Here is a 20052-nt window from a genome sequence, read left to right on the forward strand (position 1 = left end):
TTTTTTTTTTTTCGTTTTTATTTATTTATTTATTTATTATATATATATATATATATATATAATTTTTTCCTACTAAAAGTTATATATTGTGAGCCGTTGTTGTTACTCTCTTGCTTGCTTATATAACGTCTCTTTCAAAATCCCTCGCTGCCCTAGTTTTCTAAGACCTTCTTTTTAAACTGAGACTAGAAGCTCGAGCATACGTCCGCTTGTAAGAACGAATTGGCTTAGCTCACTTATCGTTGGGAAGTGAGTGCCGCACAATCGCAAGTCCGCTGCCATCAAAAGTGCGATTATGACAAGTGGTATCAAAGACTTATATAACTAAAATAGAGTGCGATTAAAATTGTGATTAAAATAGGTGCGATTTTGAAAGAGACATTATATAAGCAAGCAAGAGAGTAACAACAATGGCTCACATTTTATAACTTTTGGCCGGGAGATATATATATAATAAAAATTTTAAAATTAAATAAAATAGAATAAGATAAGCAACATTGTAATTTTATAGTGGTTCAATCATCTCCGATTTACTCCACTCTCTAAGCACATATTCAGAATTTGAATAATCGCTTAGGATTAAACGATTACGAGTGTTCGAAAATTTTATAAACATCGCTACAACTATCTAAAAGGTGAATTTACAATTTGACCCCTCACAACTATATTCTTATAATATAATAAAAATAATTATAAAATAAAATAAAATAAAATAAATTAAAAATGGGAGGGAGCAATCAAAACTTTACTAAAAGTTGTAAAAGCTATTTTAAAAGATATAAAATAAAAGATAGCTTAAATAGATAAGAAAATTATCAAAATAAAAAATTAATTTATTGGACAATAATAGAAAATTAGTGGAAGATAGATAATAATAATAATAATAATATTTATGTGTGAACGGAAAAGCTTTGAATATTTTTAATAATAATAATAATAATAATAATAATAACATATATGTGAGAGAGTAACGGAAACGAAACCATTTTCCAATTTCAGTTTTTTAAAAATATAATATTATTTATAATATAATCTAGTTGCAGTTTGGGTTTTTAATTTTTTTAATTCTCTGCCACGTCGGACGGTCATGTGCAATTTTTTAATTTAAAATATTATTTTATATTATTTACATAATTAATTGTTTTAAACTATCAAAATTCCATTAATAATTTTTTTTCCAATCTATATATCACGATCTGATTTAAATTAATATGCCAACTCAGCCACCATTTTATTTATTTCAGCTCTAATTTAAATTATTTAATATAATATTAATTAATTTGAATAATTATTTTTTTTTTTTTTAGCAATTTCAATGAGTTTTTTTTTCTTCTACAATTCTTTTGATACTTAATAATAAAATTTTAAATTTTATTACAATAAATATATATATATATATATAATTGGTCATCCCGAGTTCAAGTCATAAATAATATTTTAAAATTTTTGAGGGGACCAAGGTCATATGAAGATATAAAAAGATGTAAAAAAAATATTAAATGAAAAAAAAAATTAAAATCACGTGACTTTTGATTTAAAAAAGGCGAGACGGAGAGTACCTAGACAGGAGCTGTTATCTCATATTGTGATTTGTAATCGAGTTTATTAGGTTATCTCGTATTATGATATGAGTTTATTGAACAAGCGGTATGCTCGAGAGAAGAAAAACAAACTCTTAATAAAATCGACCATTTGTGAGATTAAAAAAAAATAGACGAATATGTGACTGTCTCACGGGGAGGTTTAATGGTTTTTGTTGAAAAGGTGAATTGTTAAGAAGTCTGAAAAATATACCATATTTTCGGGAATTTCTGGGAAGAGATCAAATTGTATGAAGTTTAATGCTCGAGAACATACGTTGTCTGGCCGTGACGTGTAAACGAATTGACTTAACTCACTTGTTGTTGAAAAGTGAGTGTCGTACAATTGCAAGTCTGCTGCCAAGAAAAGAGCGATTGTGACAAGTGGAGTATTTCGTGTCATCAAATTTAAAAGTTGAAAACCAAAAACGAACAAAAAGGAAATGACAAATTTACCCCTACCCCGCTCGAGGATAAAAAAATAATAATAATGAAAAAAATAATAGGAAGCCTCCAAGCCACCCCATTTCATTTATCATCTCAACCTTTGAAATTTCTTACGTCAATGGGTCAAAATCATTCAATTTCATTCTCCCCATAGCCAAGAACCTTCCCCTAATTTCATATAAATCACATCACCATTCTTCATAAAAACACCCAACACATCTTGAAAGCACCACCAACCCAACTCAACCCAACCCGACTTCTCCATCTTCCCCCATTTTTCCCTCTCTACCTATGCAGATTCACCTCCTCCACCGCCCCGACACCGTCGAGAAAGACGGCGGTGAGGACAAGAAGGAGGATCGGAAGCACGGAAGCGACGACGATAACGATAGCGATAGCGATTTGCCATCGTCGTTGAGCCTTAGAGAGCTTTCAAAGGTTATACTTCCACCTTTGGGAGTATCGAGCTTTACTGACGATAATAAAGTGAAGCGCCATAAATGGATCATCTCTCCCATGAACTCAAAATACAGGTACTCACACACTGTCGTGCTTATTTTTTTTATTTTTTATTTTGTTTTGGTTAAAATTTTCCAAAAAAACAAAAACCCATTTTTATTTTCTTTTACCTTTCCTACTATTCTTAAAATATTAGTGAATAATCTCTATCAACATGATCATAGCTCAATCACATAAGACGAAATAGATTCATTAATTTTTATTTTTTTGTATTTTTTCGATATTTTCTCATTTTTTTTTAATTTAACAAAGGGAAAAATATTAGAAAATTGAATAATANTATTTTTATTTTTTTTGTATTTTTTCGATATTTTCTCATTTTTTTTTAATTTAACAAAGGGAAAAATATTAGAAAATTGAATAATAATAATAGTAATAATAAATATATAATTAAAATGTTATTAACTTGGAAAGTCATGAAATTATAATTATTAGTTAAAAATGTTTTTAAATTTCAACTATTTTTGCATTTTGATTTTTTTTTGGAAGTTTTATTGCAAATTATGTATTATTATTAATATTTTATTTTATTTTATTAATAAAATAAATATACTATTTAACTATTGCCGACAAAACAGTAGGTTTTGGGGTACCAAAAAGATTCTTTACCATTTTGAGAAGTTTTTTTCCACAATATTCGATAATTAGCTGTCTCTATAATAATAAATAAATAAATAAATAAATAAATAAATAAATAAATAAATAAATAAATAAATAATTGTTTCATTCAATGCAAATTTATGGGGTGGAGAATTCTACAAATATAAATAAGTCAATATTATTTTTAAAATTATTTTCATTAATTTTAGATCACCAAATCTTCATATGGATCTTATCTATTCAATAAAAATAAAATTTAATAATAATAATAATAATAGAAGAGAGAGGAAAATAAAATAAATAAATTTTTATAATAATAAAAGTGAGTAATGGGTGAAAAAAGATTTTACTTTTTAAAAAGGAAAAGGTATAATTCTCTTTTTTCTTTTTCTTTTTCTTTTTATTTATTTATTTATTTTTCTTAAATTTTTAATTTTAATCAATTTAAATATTTTTTTTTCTTATGAATAAAATAAATAATTTAAAGAAATTAATTTTTATAAGAAAGAAATAAATAAAAGATATAATTATAGATGCCTTGATACTAAATTATATTCCCGTTGAAAAAAAAACATTTTTATTTTGACTTACCAGCAAAAAAAAAAAAAAAAAAAAAAAAAAAAAAAAAAAANATTGTTAGTTATCTCGGATTAAAATTTTGGAGAATTTTACCGCGGGTGAATTTGCAGGTGGTGGCAGTCGTTCATGGTGGTTTTGGTTGCTTACTCGGTGTGGGTTTACCCAATGGAAGTGGCGTTTATGGACGCGATTCCCAAGCGCCGATTGTTAATTGTAGATAATGTTGTCGATCTCTTCTTCGCCATTGACATCTTCTTCACCTTCTTCGTTGCTTACATTGATCATCGGACTCAGCTTCTCGTTCGCGATTCTAAGAAGATAGCTATTAGGTTTGAATTCTACATTCCTTATACTTTCATTTCCCTTTTCTTTGTTCATTATAGGTTTTGAAATGTGGTTTTTAGTACGAATTTTTGTGGTAGGTATGGAGGAAATCCGTTTTCTGAGGGGTAGATTATGATTAATTTGCTCTGAAATTGGATGTTCTTTCATTGGGTATTTGGCTGTTATTAGGTATATTTATCAGTTTGTTGCTGTGGTTAATTTTGAGTTCTTGTGCGCAAAGTAAAATGTGTTTGGAGAGTAGTTTTTTCAATGTTCTTGAAGTTGAAGAACATGATGATCAATGCGAGTGTGCTGGAAATAGTATTCTGAAATTGTAACTACATTGTTGTGGCTGTGTTAGCTTGTTGAATTTACTTTGTTTTCTATTGGAAAACCTTGTTTGAAGGATCTTCCAACCTTGCTATGCTTTTTAAGATGAGGTGTTACTCTTAGAAGTTCATTCAGTGATAGTTTTAAGCAGTGGTTTCACTTGTCAAATGATGCGATGAATGTGGTATTGTGAGATCCCACATCGGTGTTGAGTTGGGGTGGATTGTGAGATCCCACATCGGTTGGGGAGGAGAACAAAGCATTTCTTATAAGGGTGTAGAAACCGCTCCATAGTAGAAGTGTTTTAAAACTGTGAGGTTGACGGTGATAGGTAACGGGCCAAAGTGGACAATATCTACTTGTGGTGACTTCGGGCTGTTACAAATACTATCAAAGCCAGACACGAGGCGGTGTGCCAGCAAGGACGCTGGCCTCAAAGGGGGTGGACTGAGGGGTCCTACATCAATTGGAGAAGTAAACGAGTGCCGGCGAGGACACTAGGCCCTAAAAGGGGGTGGATTGTGAGATCCCACGTCGGTCGGGGAGGAGAACTAAACATTCTTTATAAGGGTGTGGAAATCTCTCCCTAGCAAACGCGTTTTAAAAATCTTGAGGGGAAATCCGAAAGGGAAAACCCAAAAAGGACAATATCTTCTAGCGGTTGTCACATACTTGTTATGGGATTTTAGCCTAAATCTCTACAACTTACATAAATGGTGTTCCATAGGTACCTGTCGACATGGTTCTTGATGGATTTGGCATCAACAATCCCATTTGAATCACTGGCTTATCTGTCCACAGGCAAATATGATATTTGTCTCCCTTTTGCCCTCCTAGGATTGCTCAGGTTCTGGCGACTGCGACGTGTCAAGCAACTTTTTACAAGGTTTGTTCTCAGTCATCTTATCTTATCGATCACTTATTCCAGACGCTCGAACCTTATTAACGTTCTATTCCGTTGTTCAGGCTCGAGAAGGACATTAGATTCAGCTACTTTTGGATTCGATGTGCTAGGCTTCTATTTGTAAGTAAAATAATCTGTTCAAACTGATTGAATCTTCTTGAAAGGTTGGTTAAAAGTTGGTGTTCTGTTTGTAGGTTACTTTGCTCTATGTCCATTGTGCCGCATGCCTCTACTACATGTTGGCTGACCGGTATCCAAATGAAGGAAAGACGTGGATTGGAACAGCGTTTCCAAATTTCAGAGAGACTAGCTTTGGAGTGAGATATGTTTCATCCATGTATTGGTCTATCACCACTATGACCACGGTTGGTTATGGTGATCTTCATGCTGTGAACACGATGGAGATGATCTTTATAATCTTCTACATGCTCTTCAATCTCGGGTTAACCGCTTACTTGATCGGTAACATGACAAACCTAGTCGTTGAAGGAACTCGACGCACAATGGAATTCGTAAGCATTCATATAAGTTCCTTTTTATATTTCTTTCTATATACGATTCCCGTTGTTTTAACTCGACCATTACTATTACGGCCCAAGCCCACCACTAGCAGATATTGTCCTCTTTGGGCTTTCCCTTTCGGACTTACCCTCAAGGTTTTAAAACGTATCTGCTAGGGAGAGGTTTCCACACCCTTATAAAGGGTATTTCGTTCTCCTCCCCAACTGATGTGGGATCTCAAAATACACCCCCCTTCAAAGCCCAGCGTCCTCGCTGGCACTTGTTCCTTTCTCCAATCGATGTGGGACCCCCACCAAATCCACCCTCCTTTGGGGCCCAGCGTCCTTGCTAGCAGACCGCCTCGTGTCTACCCCCTTTGGGGAACAACCTCCTCTCTAGCACATCGCCCAGTGTCTGCCTCTGATACCATTTGTAACGGCCTAAGCTCACTACTAGCAGATATTGTCCTCTTCGAGCTTTCCCTTTCGGGCTTACCTTCAAGGTTTTTAAAATGCNTTGGGGAACAACCTCCTCTCTAGCACATCGCCCAGTGTCTGCCTCTAATACCATTTGTAACGGCCTAAGCTCACTACTAGCAGATATTGTCCTCTTTGAGCTTTCCCTTTCGGGCTTACCTTCAAGGTTTTTAAAATGCATCTGCTAGGGAGAGGTTTCCACACCCTTCTAAAGGGTGTTTTGTTCTCCTCCCCAACCGATGTGTGATCTCACAATTACGTGAATTGGTATGCTTTTGCAGAGAAACAGCATCGAACTGGCATCGAATTTTGTTAACCGAAACCGCCTGCCTTCGAAGTTGAAGGAACACATATTAGCATACATGTGTTTAAGATTCAAAGCCGAGAGCCTAAACCAACAACACCTGATCGAACAGCTTCCGAAGTCGATTTGCCATAGCATCTGTCAGCAATTGTTTATGCCGACCGTGGAGAAACTCTACCTCTTCAAGGGTGTCTCAAAGGAAACACTTGTGATGCTGGTGAGCTTAGCAGTTCTTTAGCTTGGGTTTGGACTACTCACCTATGAACTTTAGCTAACTATGCCATGAAATGTGACAGGTAGCCGAGATGAAAGCCGAGTATATACCGCCTAAAGAGGACGTGATAGTACATAACGAAAGCCCGGAAGAAGTTTATATCATCGTGTCCGGGGAAATCGAAATTATCGACTGTGAGACGGAGGTGGAACGGATTGTTGGGACATTACACTGTGGCAGTATGTTTGGGGAAGTAGGAGCACTTTGTTGCAAAAACCACAGCTTTACATACAGAACCAAAACTCTTTCACAGCTCTTGAAGCTCAAAACAAGTGTGCTACAAGAAGCTATGCATATCAAACAAGAAGACAGTACAGTCATCGTCAAGAACTTCCTTCAGGTTCGTATACGAATTTTCGAGTATAAGTCCCCTGAAAACGGAACAATTTTCAAACCAAATCTTTGAGAGAAAAATCTGTTAAAACTCTTGTAGGAAAGGGAGCTGAGCCACAAAATCACCATAGAAGNCTCTGAAAACGGAACAATTTTCAAACCAAATCTTTGAGAGAAAAATCTGTTAAATCTTGTAGGAAAGGGAGCTGAGCCACAAAATCACCATAGAAGGTTCGCCCGAAAAAGAGACGACGCCGACTTTGATCGAAGAAAAGGATCAAAGTTTCAACTGGAAACACTCCATTGAGTTAGATTTTAGTAGAGTTAACATATACAAAGGCCATCCAGTAGCCAGAAAACAGGCTTCTTGTGATGATCCTGGAAAGCTCATCAGATTGCCACATTCAATGGAGGAGCTCAAAAGAGTTGCAGGTAACATTCTAATGGAAACTTCATTATTTTCAGCGAGTTCGAGATCGATTGATATGTTCTTGACTCCAGTTTTGGGAATCTTAACAGGTGAAAAGTTTGGATTTGATGCAACAAATGCTGTTTTGACAAATGAAGAAGGCTCTGAAATTGATTCCATTGATGTGATAAGGGATAATGATAAGCTTTTTTTCTCATAGCTGCAGATTATAAAACTCTGAAATCTGAGGCTATGAACATACATAGGTATTAGATGATCAAGAGAGGTTTTTCCCATAAAAATTAAGAAAAAGGGGAAAATTTGCTAAGCAAAGCTCTGCCTTGATCAATTATTTTGTATTGTTTTCTTCATTTTTTCTTATTGAAATTAGTTGAAAGGAAAAAGCCTATATATCCATCTGCTTCGTTTAAGCTTTTTTGCTCGACCATTGTGGAGCGAGAGTTCGAACCATTAACTTAGAGATAGTACTTGATGTTTCATCCATTGAGTTATGTTCGNGATCGAACCATTAATTTAGAGATAGTACTTGATGTTTCATCCATTGAGTTATGTTCGTTCATCCATCAGGTTCAGGGTTTCTTTTCCGAGCTTAGTTATTTGGATTATAAATTTGATAGATCATTTCAAGTATCAATGAACCGAATCATAAAATGTTTGAGTCAGGTTGGTTGAATATAGTCCAACAATTAAGTTGAAGTTTTATTCTCTCCTTATACACAGTAAACTTGTTTGATGAATCGATCTTAGACCCAACTATGAACTATATTCAATAAAATGAATAGGTTGAATTTCATGTGTCGAGTAGCATCCAAATGACACGTTCAATTGTCTAAATATGTTAATAAGACAATATTTAACAATACATCAAGAATCAAGTGTATATTTAGTCTCTTTTATATACATAGAATAAAAGAAAAAGCTTCGTAGAGAACGGAACGAAGGAAGAGAAAAGAAATAAACTAATTTAAACATAGTTCAACTACTTAAGATATATACTCACCTAAATGAAGAGAATCGAACAAAAAAAGAAAATAAATAAACCAATTTAAACATAGTTCAACTAGTTAACATACATACTCATCACATAAAGCGAACGAAAAAAAAAAACTAATTTAAACATAGTTCAACAGTCGGTATCGAGGTCGAAGGGAAAAGAAAAAGGGTATATATGTTTGTGCATAGCGTAGACATTGGGCCTATGATTCTTCCATTATAAACAAAACAAATAATCTCAACTTCAAACCCTAAAAACAGAATGTTGGGCCTATTTATCAAAATTAATATTAAATTTTTAACTTCCAACAAAATCTATTTTCCACCTCATTCTTTTAATTTCTCCAATTTTTTAAAATTATTTTCTCTAAAAATATATAAAAAAAAAAATGAAAAAGCATCGAGTCAAAGTAGTCAAACTTTTACATATATATATATATATATATATATATATATATATNAAATTAAAAAAATAAAAAATTTCTTGAAAAATTAAAAAAAAAAAAACTTTTTCAGGCAATGATTCTATCAATCCATTTGGATTTCAAGTTTAGATTACTTTGAAGGGAATCCATCAATAGTAACCTTTATTTATTATTTATTTAATTAATTAATTAATTAATAAAAAAAAAACCAAACCAAATTCTTGATTCCAATAATTCAATCTTTATCTTCTAAACCCTAATATGCTCTTGGTCTACAACATTTTGATTTCAATTTTGTTTGATCCCTACATTCCAAAACCCCCATTTTTTTTTTTTTTTTTAGATTTTAATAACTTAGGAGTAAATGATATTATAGAAAAATATGGCCTCGCTCGTGTGTTATACTAAGTTTGAGATAGGCGAATTGTTGAGTAATCAGTGTCGGTATTCACTTGAGCTATATTTATATCAGCAACAAAACTACAACTTATGACGAGTCAAGTTTGATTTCAAAAGTTAAGTTAGGTCCTTGAATTTTTAACTTTTAACTACTAGGTCAATGGCCTGTTGGAAGCTTAGATGTGTAAAAATCATTGAAAGTGTAAAAATCAAACCATTGAAAGTGTAAAAATCTATGACATACCCATTAAAGCTTAGATGTGTATTAGACACAAAATTGAAAAATTTAGAGGAACTGGGGTCGGTCCTCCATGCATCCAATTACAGGTGGGCGTGTTTTAGACCATTGTAGAAACATAGATAAGGTCGCAGCTTCACTTCTCTCCTTCACCTTTACAGCAGAGCACGCCCAACCTCGGGAAGCTGGAAAACTAAGACCTTACCTTTACAAATGGTGCTCTATCCTGACTTCGCTCCTTCCTTTCGTCAACGCGGTTATACGTTCATAAGTTCCGAGACGAAAGTAAACAAAACCCGATACTTACAACCCATAAATTAATGGTTTGGTGTAACAAGTTTGCAAAGATAGCAACCATTTTTGGCATCCATTGTGATTTGGCAATACAAATTCAATGACTCTCTCTCTCTCTCATTCTCTCTCTCTTAAAAGCATTGTTTTTGTAACAGCAGAGCCCAATCATCTCCTCCACTGAATAGGAAACACACATGATTGCACCCAACAAACCAATCCTTTCATATTATTCTTCCCTCCCCTGTTCTGAAACAGAGTCACCTATTTATCTTCCCTTCTTCATCTCTCCCCCTCCATCACATATAAAGCTCTCCACTTTTCACACATTTACACACTTCTCTCAAATGGGTACCTCCTCTTCTACAGCCACCTCCCTCCATGGCTTCTATCAGTTCATCTCCCATGAGCTCGACGACCTCGACGCCGCGTTCGTCTCCTCCGACTTCATGTCTCTTCACTTTCTTCAAAAAGTCCTCTCTTTTCTTAGAACCCTCCACTCTCAGCTCATCCAACTTGGCCAACGCCTCCACCTCCCCGTTGGTGGTAAGTGGCTTGATGAGTATATGGATGAAAGCTCCCGCATATGGGAAGCTTGCCAAGTCCTCAAATCTGGAATCTCAAGCTTGGAGATTTTTCATGAGGAAGCTTTTGCTATAACTTCTTCTTTGCAGGATCCTCATTTTCTTCGTGTAAACGCTCGGGCTTCTCAAAGGGTTCGTTTCTGTTTTGCTCTGTTTTGATATACTCTGTTTTGCTCTGTTTTGATATACTCTGTTTTGCTCTGTTTTGATATACTCTGTTTTGCTCTGTTTTGGGGTTTTGCAGATTCTTCGTTCAATTACTGATTTCGAGAGGAATGTTTTTGGGTTAGAAGAGGAAAATAGAAGCTTGATGTATACAAGAATTCATCCATTATCACTGTTCTGTTTCAACAGCAGAGGCAGCGGCGGCACGTCAACCGGAATTGGATCAACGTTGAAATTGAATGCTTTCAATGGATTCAGAGGGGTTCTTCATGCAGTGAAGAGCATCAGCTCATTACTTCTAATGATTCTTCTGTGTGCTCTTGTGTATTGTTGGCCAGAATCAAGCTTCCATGAAAGTTGTGAGATTGAGAATGAAGAAGATCACCATTTAAGGACCATGTTCAGCTCGAGCTTCATAGCATCAATGGCAAGATTGAGACAGAGAGTGGCAAATGAAATAGACAGAGTAGATGGGCAGTCAGTGGGGATCTTGCTGTTTGAATTCAGGGAAGCAAAGGCAGCCATGGAAGGCCTGAAAGTGGAGCTCGAGAGGGGTATGGAGGAAGAAGAAGAAGAAGGAGATGAAATTGAAGAAAAAGTTGAGAGATTGAATGGTTGGTTTGGGACATTGAGAAATGGAGTGGACGCCATTGTTGGGCAGCTTGATGACTTCCTTGATGAGATTGTTGAGGGAAGACAGAAGCTTTTGGACATGTGTACTACTAACAGGTAGAGAAGGGGGAAAAGGAGGATCTGGGTATGCTTCAAAATGCAAAATTTGAGAAGAAATAGTGAAGATTTTTGGAAGATAAGAGATGTTGTGTAATTTTTACTTAGTGTTTTTTCATTTTTGATTTGGAATCACATTGTTTATAGAAAGGTTGTGATGATGTTGCAGCCTATGATAGCTTAAAAGGAAGAAAATTCAGGAGGAGAGAGAGAGAGGGAGAGAGAGAGAGAAGCATTGATTCTGAAATTGCTTTGAAGAAAAGCAGCAAAATAGAGAGAGAGAGAGAGAGAGAGGAGAGAGAGAGGATTTTGGCAGTGAAGAAAGGAAAGATTCTTGTGGCATTTTATAAGCACACCACAGAGCCACACTAATATTATTCCAAACAAATCCAAAGGTCAATTATACTCAATACATAAACAATTTTGTACTCTAATTAAAGTATCAATGTGATTTGATTTTTTTTTTTTTTTTTTGGATCTTTTTCGTAGAGTTTAATGGATTAAGATATATGTTCTCGACCAAAACAGATAGTGTTGTAGGTCAAAAGAATCTGGCTCAACGGGTTAAGTTGTGTTCTTAGCCAAAAAAATTGGTGTTGTAGCTCAAAAGTTTGAATCTAATTCAACCGGCCTAAGGTTTGAATCTTTCCCTTCATATATTGTTGAGCTTAACTTGTGGTAAGAGAACCTATACATCCCTTTCATGTGTGTATGTTCTTTTTTTGATGGGTCAAGGGCAGGTGTCTTTGATATACGATATCCGAGACTGTTTCTCCCTTTCATATGTGTTTTTTTTCTTGATGATATCGTTTTCTAAGATAGGACAAGTCAGGAGCCAGATGTCTTTGATATACGATATCCAAGGCTCCTTCTCAAATAGGTAAGAGATATCCAGTGTGCAAAATGATAGCTGGACTCTCACATGTTCAGGGTCCGATCGGATCAACCAAGACTAATTTACAAAACAAGGAGTTAGACAAGAGCGACGAGATCAATAGACAAGAATCTATTAAAAGATATTTGTCGGTTAGATCAACCAATATCACTACTAATCAAAGTACAAAAGAGACGAGTTATTGTTTTTTTTTTTCTTCTTTTGCACGAAACAGGAGGCTACTAAAGTATAAAGGTTTCTGTGAACTATCTGTTCATAATTTATAATTTTGAAACCAAGAACAGCTTTAATTATCCTGATAAAAAAGCTCAACAAATTTTGAAAACATCTAAACAGTTTATTTTTAAAAAAGATTAAAAGGAACAGCCACACAATCTTCTCTGTGAGTAGACAAGATCTTGTCCTCATTTTAATCAACCTAAACTACTTGTATTTTTCCTTTTTTTTGCCAAGTTACTAAAACAGTATCCCTAAATCTTCGCTTTTGTCTACAAAATACTTTTAAAAAATTGTAATAAAGTTCTTAAAATTTAAAGCTACTGGAAATAGTGTAGTAGTGATACTGAACAACGTGATAATATTCAGGTCCTTAATGCAGTTCTGAAATGTTTATGAACAAAATTTATGGGTATTTTCGTAATTTAGTGTTAAAGAACGACCCGAACGACCTACGGGTAACTACAAAAACGTAACTTTTTTAAGGAATGGTTAATAAATTATGTTTTTAACCCAAATAAATTATGAAGGCAAAGAGGAAGAAAATAATGATAATGATGAAGAAACTCCCTACCCACAAGGCTCTTTGATGTGGAAAATAGGCAAAGACAATGACATTTAGGGTTCCTTTTCATGGCCCTCTCAATCTCTCCAATCACCTATTCATCCTCCCATGAAGAAAAGGCATCATTCTATGACCTCCCTACACTCTTCTCTCTAAAGCTCTAAAGCTAAAGCAAGTCAAAGTTTTAGATATAATTTTCATATGATTTTATAACTTTACCATAAAAAAAAAAACATTCTAATGCAATGTTCGAGATATAAATAAAAAGATATATATAAATACTGATAAAATACCTTTCTCCAGTACAACAACAGGTAGGAGAATACATGTTGATTACTGTTGAACTATGCTTACTTTGGCGACAAAGTACCTAAAATAACATAGACTTTCATTATGATTGAAGTATATTACACGCCTAGTCAACTAATATTAACACAAAAGATTCATTCAACATGAACATATACATAAACAATTTTTCCGAAAAACCCAATGTTAAAGATTTGGTCTCTTTCTTCTCTTTTCTTTCCCTGAACTGTAAATAAACCGGGGGGACAGGGCAATGCAATTGAGTGGGCAAACCAAATATATGTGATGTTTGTACCATTAGATTGTGCAAAGATTTCTCTGTTTTTATCTTTACTTTTTAAATAATGAACTTTGGTAGAGATTCTTTTCCTTTGTAGTTGTGATAGTAAATGGCTAATCATTGCCATCGAGAATTAATGATGGGAAAATGGACAACTTGATAAGACTCCTAGAGAGAGAGAGAGGGAGAGAGAGAAGCCATGGACTTAGCTTTTTCCATCCTTAATACAATTTTCTAAGAAAATATTCTCAAGAAACTTTGGTCATGATTCCTGCTCCATCAAGTATGGTCCTATAATGATATAAAATGATAAAGGGAGAACTGAATTTTAGACGTTCGGGTGAAAAGGGTTTGTCATTTTCGTTGTGCAATGAAATCTTGTGTTCTTATGTTCTAAAACTTTCGGATCAGCATCTACTCTCTCCCTCCCTAGTTCCAGTTGAGGATTGTTGAGAAGGAGTCTCACGTTGACTAATTTAGGAAATGATCATGAGTTATAAGTGAGGAATACATCTCCATTGGTATGAGGCCTTTTGGGGAAGTCCAAAGTAAAGTTATGAGAGCTTATGCTCAAAGTGGACAATATCAAACCATTGTGGAAAGTCGTGATTCCTCACGGTTCCTACTCTCTCTTTTAGTTAGGTTGTTAAACTAAACCTAGGGAAGGAGCTAGAAAAAGACCCTAATGGATAGTAGATCTCGTTGAAAAAGACCCTAATGGATGGTACAAGATCTCGGATTCACCATTCTCATTAACTCTTTTCCCCCTCATTTGGCCCTAAGCTTGCCCAATAAGAAGAACAAGATGACTGTAGTCCAAGAACTATGTGGCATTGTGCAGAAAACACAAGGCATGAAGAAGAAATAGTGGAAGCAGAGCCATGGCCCCTGTGCCTGTATTTGAAAGAGGACTGTGGGGAACTGAAGGTCAAAAGTTAAAAGAAAAAAAAAAAAAGAAAGGTTCTCCTCCTCCATCCAACTTTAGCTTTTTGGTAGTGGAGGTGATTTCTAGTCTATTTCCAAGCAACTATTAGCCAACAGTTTCTGCATCTTAAGCTCATATAAATGTACTCCTATTGCCCAAGCTGATTCTTATGTTTTCATGTCACATCCCCTTTTTTGCAGAGTTTTTTTTTTTTTTTTTTTTTTTTTTTTTTTTTTTTNTTTTTTTTTTTTTGCCCCCCACGACATCCAGACAGTCTATAACAGAACTTCAGAATCAACATGGGAAAAAGCAACTACAGTTATGTTTCCTTCTGAACATGTAAAAGTAAAAGATCAGCACACAACTTTCACTAGCACAGAAAATGGAAAAGGGCTGTACAGTTTTTGTCCTATCAATATAGGCCCCACAATACAGAAAAATTGGATGGAGTGATTGTGCCTCAAGATGATCACAGTTTGGTTGGGAACAAAACAAACACTAATGTACTAACTCAAATGCAAATATCAGATCTCATCAGTTTATCTATGGTAACTACGTCAACTTCTGCAATTTCGAAAAGACGATCATGCATCATAACGAAAAGGAAAATGTAGAAGTGCAAGAACCATAGCAGCAATTTCTATTAACAATCATGGATGAATGAAATCGACTAGAACTTTGGAGAAGTTAACTATAATGATGAATGGACACTTATATAACATTATAATGAATGAACTTGACATAATTTGTATGAGGGAGGAAATGTAGCAAGAACTTACACAATGGAACTCTGATCAAAGGAAATTGACCAGCATTGTGCGTACTTCCTACCACATCATCACACATCAAGCTGGCAAAATGATTCCTCAGCCGTGGCCATAAACAATCAGGTCCAAAGCATTCTTCCGGTCTCTGATAGAGTACTATATTTTTTTAAATTATATTCCCTCGTAGCCACCAATTTCTTCAGTTGATTGGATCCCAAAAATGACACCACCAAAAAACTGCTCATGACGCCTCTATCCATTGTGTACACATTCGGCCTTGTAGAAGAAAAGATCGGCATTACTAAATTCTCTTCTGATGATTGCAAAGGCCCTTCTCAAAACAATAAGATGACAAGTAAATGCAGGCATCTGAATAAACAGCAACCCCAAGAGGGAGAAGCTTCAAGATTTTATATGGAAGGCATGATGAGCAGCAGATATTATTTTTCTTTTTTAGGGACAACAAATGGTCACCCTCCATTCAAGTTTCAAGGCCAGGCATTGCAAATTTAGCTGAAAAACTTGCAACACGGTATCCGAGCTCAACAACTTCATTATTACTTTGAAGGCCCCTAAGAAAAGCTTTCGGCAACTTCCCATGCTCTCGCTGAACAACAATTGCAATTTGAGCGGCTATATGAAGAAATTCTACAATTACTTCAAAATCAGATTCCAGACAGCCTCTTGATGTCATAGCTGGGGTGCCTGCAGGGATAACAGACAGACAGCTAATTTATTAGAATAATCAATGCATACTGAGCTTTTCAATCTTAGGATATCCCCAAAAGATGAAATATAAGAGGGAAACTCACCGATCCTTACTCCTCCAGGAGTAATAATTCCATTATCACCAAATATTGTAATTTTGTTGAGAGTAATGTGGCACATCTCACAAACTTGCTCAAAGTTTTTACCTACAATTAGCATGGCATCAAAAAGATTACACAACGTATAATGAATGGAGAATAATAGAGTAAGCAGCCACATATACCATCAAAGCTAGAACTTAGAAGAAACAGACGTATAAGAATATGGAATACAAAATGAAGAATAAAAATCAAGCAAAATACTAAAATCATGAAACAAAGCCTAAGAAAATAAGGGATATAGGGGAACANGTTAAGTTGAAATAGATTAAAATCGTTCAGAATCTATCTTCATTTGTTTTGCATCGTATAATACAAATAAAGAAGCCAGAGAAATGGATCTTCCTGCAGGATACTAAATAGCGCACTATGATATTAAAATTCTTTTATCAATGAAACAATGTCCTGTATCCAGTTGAAAAGTCAGAAAAGCTATTTCATGACGTCAAAATTATACTTATGATCTCAGTATTAGGCTCAATACAGGAGGATGTGTCCTAAGAAGACAAGAGGCTTCTGATAGTGCTAGATGCTAAGTAGGGGAGTAATGCCTCAATTTATGGGCAAAATCGACACTGAACCACTAATATAATCTTTGAAAAAATGAAAAACTGCATCCGACCACACATTATGTAGTAACCATGCCAACTAAATTGACTTGATTTGCGGTTAGGTCGGTTCAATTAGGCAATTTTTCGCTTATCTTAATTTTCTTTCAAGGGAAAGAAATTATAAAATGAAGGAAATAGGAAACGCTTAATCAGTCGACTCGGTTGATGGTCGGCACACAACATCCCAAACCACTGCTGACTGATTAAGCTTGATTTTACTTGCACCCTAATGCTAAGACTTGCCTTGCCTTAAAATAGCATGCCTTGTTCATCTTTTCATCACTTCTGACACGTCTTTTTTTATGACTAACTGATTAAGAATTATCTTGAAAAATTCTCTCATTTCTTGCCAACCAAATTCTTATTTCTAACACCTTACTAATTAATTAAGATAACTATTTAAGCGTACTCAACTACAGTATCCTGTTTTGAATGAATGGTTATACAGTTGATACAAAACAAATCTATTTATTCCAAATTATGTAACTCATGTAATATAATAATATACCATTTCCTCTAATCACAACCCACAGTGCATAACATATTCTACCCTTACTGTGCATGAGCAATGTTTTAGTGCGCCTCTTTCCTCTAGAAACAAAAACTAATTGTGCACCTAAAATGTATCATGTTCACATCAATCTGCAAAATTTGGATAAAAATTATTACCTGTCAATCCCAAGGACCTTAGATCCCAGAGTACCATGTGATTATCTGTGCCACCAGTTACAAGCTTGTAGTTCTTTCGGAGTAGAGCAGAAGCTAAAGCTTGAGCATTTTTTTTCACCTGCTGCATGTATGCTTTGTACTCCAGAGTAGCCACTTGTTTTAGAGCCACAGCAAGCGCAGCAATATGGTTATTGTGTGGTCCACCTTGTAAGGATGGGAAAACAGCGAAGTTGATTTTCTCCTCAAAGTCATATTGGTTAGCTTCATTTCCCTGATACAGAAGCATTGCTCTCCTCCTTGGCTTACTACCCTTCCTATAGAAAATTATACCTCCCCTTGGACCTCGAAGGCTCTTATGAGTAGTGGAAGTCACAACATCACAGTACCCAAAAGGGCTGACACATTCCTGTAATAAAATTCAAATCCAAATAAATCAAAACATAAACAGAGTAGGGATAATTCTTTGTCTAAAATTACAGGATTACACATGAAGTAGTAGTGATGGACTGGACCAAACAATGCAAGTGAAAAAATAATTACAGATGTAAAAGAAACCCACTGAAAATTGCATAAACACGATGTTGAACGAACTGTATAATACAATCCAGTAGAAAGAAAAAATATTTTACAAGAAGAACAATACCATAATTCATAAGCTTAAAGATTCAAAAGCAGTCCAGAGTGTTTCTCAAAGGTTTCAATTCTCATAAAATCAATGGGGTCAAGACATCTTAGCCCAACACACTGCTAAACTAAGGTAAAGACCTAAAATCAGTGTCTACCGAGATCCCTTGGTCAGTTACATTTTACTATCACAAAGAAATTCCATACAACCACCCTTTGACGCAATTTCTGAGTGTCAGGTAAAACAATTCAAAAATCATAATCATGTTAACAAGCAACTAAATTGCAACCCAAGAGAATGAGGACATGATAGCAATTAGAACATGTGAAAAGAAAACCACAAACTTCGATGAGCCGAGAAACCAAAAAATTAATACACAGACATTCAAGCAAGGGCCGTAGCATCGGTGATGGTGAAGAAAAATTCAAACCTTAGCAGCAACAAGGCCACTGATTTGAGCCATATCACACATCAGAACTGCTCCACACTTATCTGCAATCTGCCTAAACCTTCCATAATCCAATTCACGAGGATACGAGCTCCCCCCACAAATAAGTATTTTTGGGCGAAAGTCAAGCGCCCTCTCCTCAAGCTTATCATAATCGATATACCCAGTTTGCGGATTAACCTTATATGGAAAACTCTCAAAGAAAATTGAGGCCCCAGAAACTTTTCTTCCATTCGGGGTACAGTAGCCATGACTAGTATTGCCACCAGAAGGAGTATCCAACCCCATGATTCGATCACCCGGGAGTAGCAGACCAGTGTAGACGGCAAAGTTCGCGGACGTGCATGAATAAGGTTGCACGTTAACTCCCCAACTATCAGAATCAAGACCAAACGCTGCCAATGCGCGCTCACGACATAGCGTTTCAATCTCATCTATATATTGATTTCCACAGTAGTACCTCGCACCGGGCATACCTTCGGAGTACTTATTAGTCAAGTGGCTTCCAAGTGCTTCCATTACAGCACGACACACATAATTCTCAGAAGCAATCAATTCAATGCCCTTGATTTGCCTCTGTTTCTCCTTCTCCATAATTCCAAATAGGTTAGGGTCCGCGGCTCGAAGGGTCTGGTTACCCCACGACCGTACAGCACTTCTTCGTGTCTCTAAATCACGTTCACACGAATTTCTCTTTGCAGAACTGGACGAGAACGAAGATTCACTATCTCTTCGGCGCTTCAAGCACATAGAATGGCCTAGAATACGAAACTCTTCTACATCCCTGTCGTCGTAGACATCGTCTTCTCTCTCCGCATCTCCAACCTCGTCTCTGTGACTCTCCGTCAGCGGCTCCATCAACTGAAGAGGGATTGGGGGGGACGAAAACGTGGGTTCCTGTCGAGAAGATTCGAGATGAAGCAGAATGGAATCATCAGCAATCTGAACGCGGTGCGGTGGCGAAGCATGCAATGAGATTCCAAGAGAAAGATTGGAATGGGAATTAGACAAATCCATTAACTACGAACAAAGCCACAAATATCAAAGTCTTAAGCCTATCAAACGAATTCCAGTCCCCAAAAGATTACACCTCCTGTAAACAAACACAATCAAAGATAGAAAAATTTAGCAAAGCCAAACCCCAACAGAAGCTCCGAATCAGGAACAATAGCAAGAACAACAAGAACAGCGGCAGGGGCAGGGGCGATTGAGGTCGGTAGAACGGCCAAGCTTGAATGATTGTGGCATTGAACTCAACGAAACTTCCATGGAAAAGCCAGAAACAGCGAAAACCCTAAAACTGTGAGATTTCCCTACAGAATGGAGGTCCTGAGAGCGAGAGACAGGAGAAGGAAGAAGAAGAGGAGGCGGAGGAGGAGAAGGCGAGCGTCGGATCGACGATGACAGGTTGTTTCTTATTACGGCGGTGGAGAACGAACCTGGACATAATAATA

The 20052-nt window shown here is 35.8% G+C and overlaps 3 protein-coding genes across 5 annotated transcripts; 2 read left to right on the forward strand and 1 right to left on the reverse strand.

Moving 5' to 3' along the window:
* Nucleotides 1-2130: 2130 nt before the first annotated feature.
* LOC111809799 (potassium channel AKT2/3-like) lies at nucleotides 2131-8016 on the forward strand. The gene is made up of 9 exons (XM_023696229.1): nucleotides 2131-2560; nucleotides 3836-4054; nucleotides 5107-5265; nucleotides 5346-5403; nucleotides 5478-5795; nucleotides 6542-6781; nucleotides 6861-7178; nucleotides 7369-7603; nucleotides 7691-8016. Exons 1-9 carry the CDS (start codon nucleotides 2319-2321, stop codon nucleotides 7798-7800), a joined length of 1899 nt encoding a protein of 632 aa, XP_023551997.1. The 5' UTR covers nucleotides 2131-2318; the 3' UTR covers nucleotides 7801-8016.
* Nucleotides 8017-9996: 1980 nt separating this feature from the next.
* LOC111809980 (serine hydroxymethyltransferase 7-like) lies at nucleotides 9997-20042 on the reverse strand. 3 transcript variants are annotated; one of them, XR_002817344.1, is made up of 6 exons: nucleotides 18581-20042; nucleotides 17526-17931; nucleotides 16192-16293; nucleotides 15392-16084; nucleotides 13395-13471; nucleotides 9997-12377 (listed from the first exon to the last, which is right to left on the reverse strand). XR_002817344.1 is itself a non-coding variant. In XM_023696489.1 (4 exons), exons 1-4 carry the CDS (start codon nucleotides 19613-19615, stop codon nucleotides 15861-15863), a joined length of 1767 nt encoding a protein of 588 aa, XP_023552257.1. In that variant the 5' UTR covers nucleotides 19616-20042; the 3' UTR covers nucleotides 15224-15860. The 3 variants fall into 3 exon arrangements, 1 of the variants encoding a protein (XP_023552257.1); XR_002817343.1 differs by having other exon boundaries at nucleotides 10007-13471; XM_023696489.1 differs by lacking the exons at nucleotides 9997-12377; nucleotides 13395-13471 and having other exon boundaries at nucleotides 15224-16084.
* Nucleotides 10120-11889, forward strand: LOC111809981. The gene is made up of 2 exons (XM_023696490.1): nucleotides 10120-10663; nucleotides 10776-11889. Exons 1-2 carry the CDS (start codon nucleotides 10145-10147, stop codon nucleotides 11427-11429), a joined length of 1173 nt encoding a protein of 390 aa, XP_023552258.1. The 5' UTR covers nucleotides 10120-10144; the 3' UTR covers nucleotides 11430-11889.
* Nucleotides 20043-20052: the final 10 nt, after the last annotated feature.

The sequence above is a fragment of the Cucurbita pepo genome, chromosome LG14, assembly GCF_002806865.2.
Source record: "Cucurbita pepo subsp. pepo cultivar mu-cu-16 chromosome LG14, ASM280686v2, whole genome shotgun sequence".
NCBI lineage: Eukaryota > Viridiplantae > Streptophyta > Magnoliopsida > Cucurbitales > Cucurbitaceae > Cucurbita > Cucurbita pepo.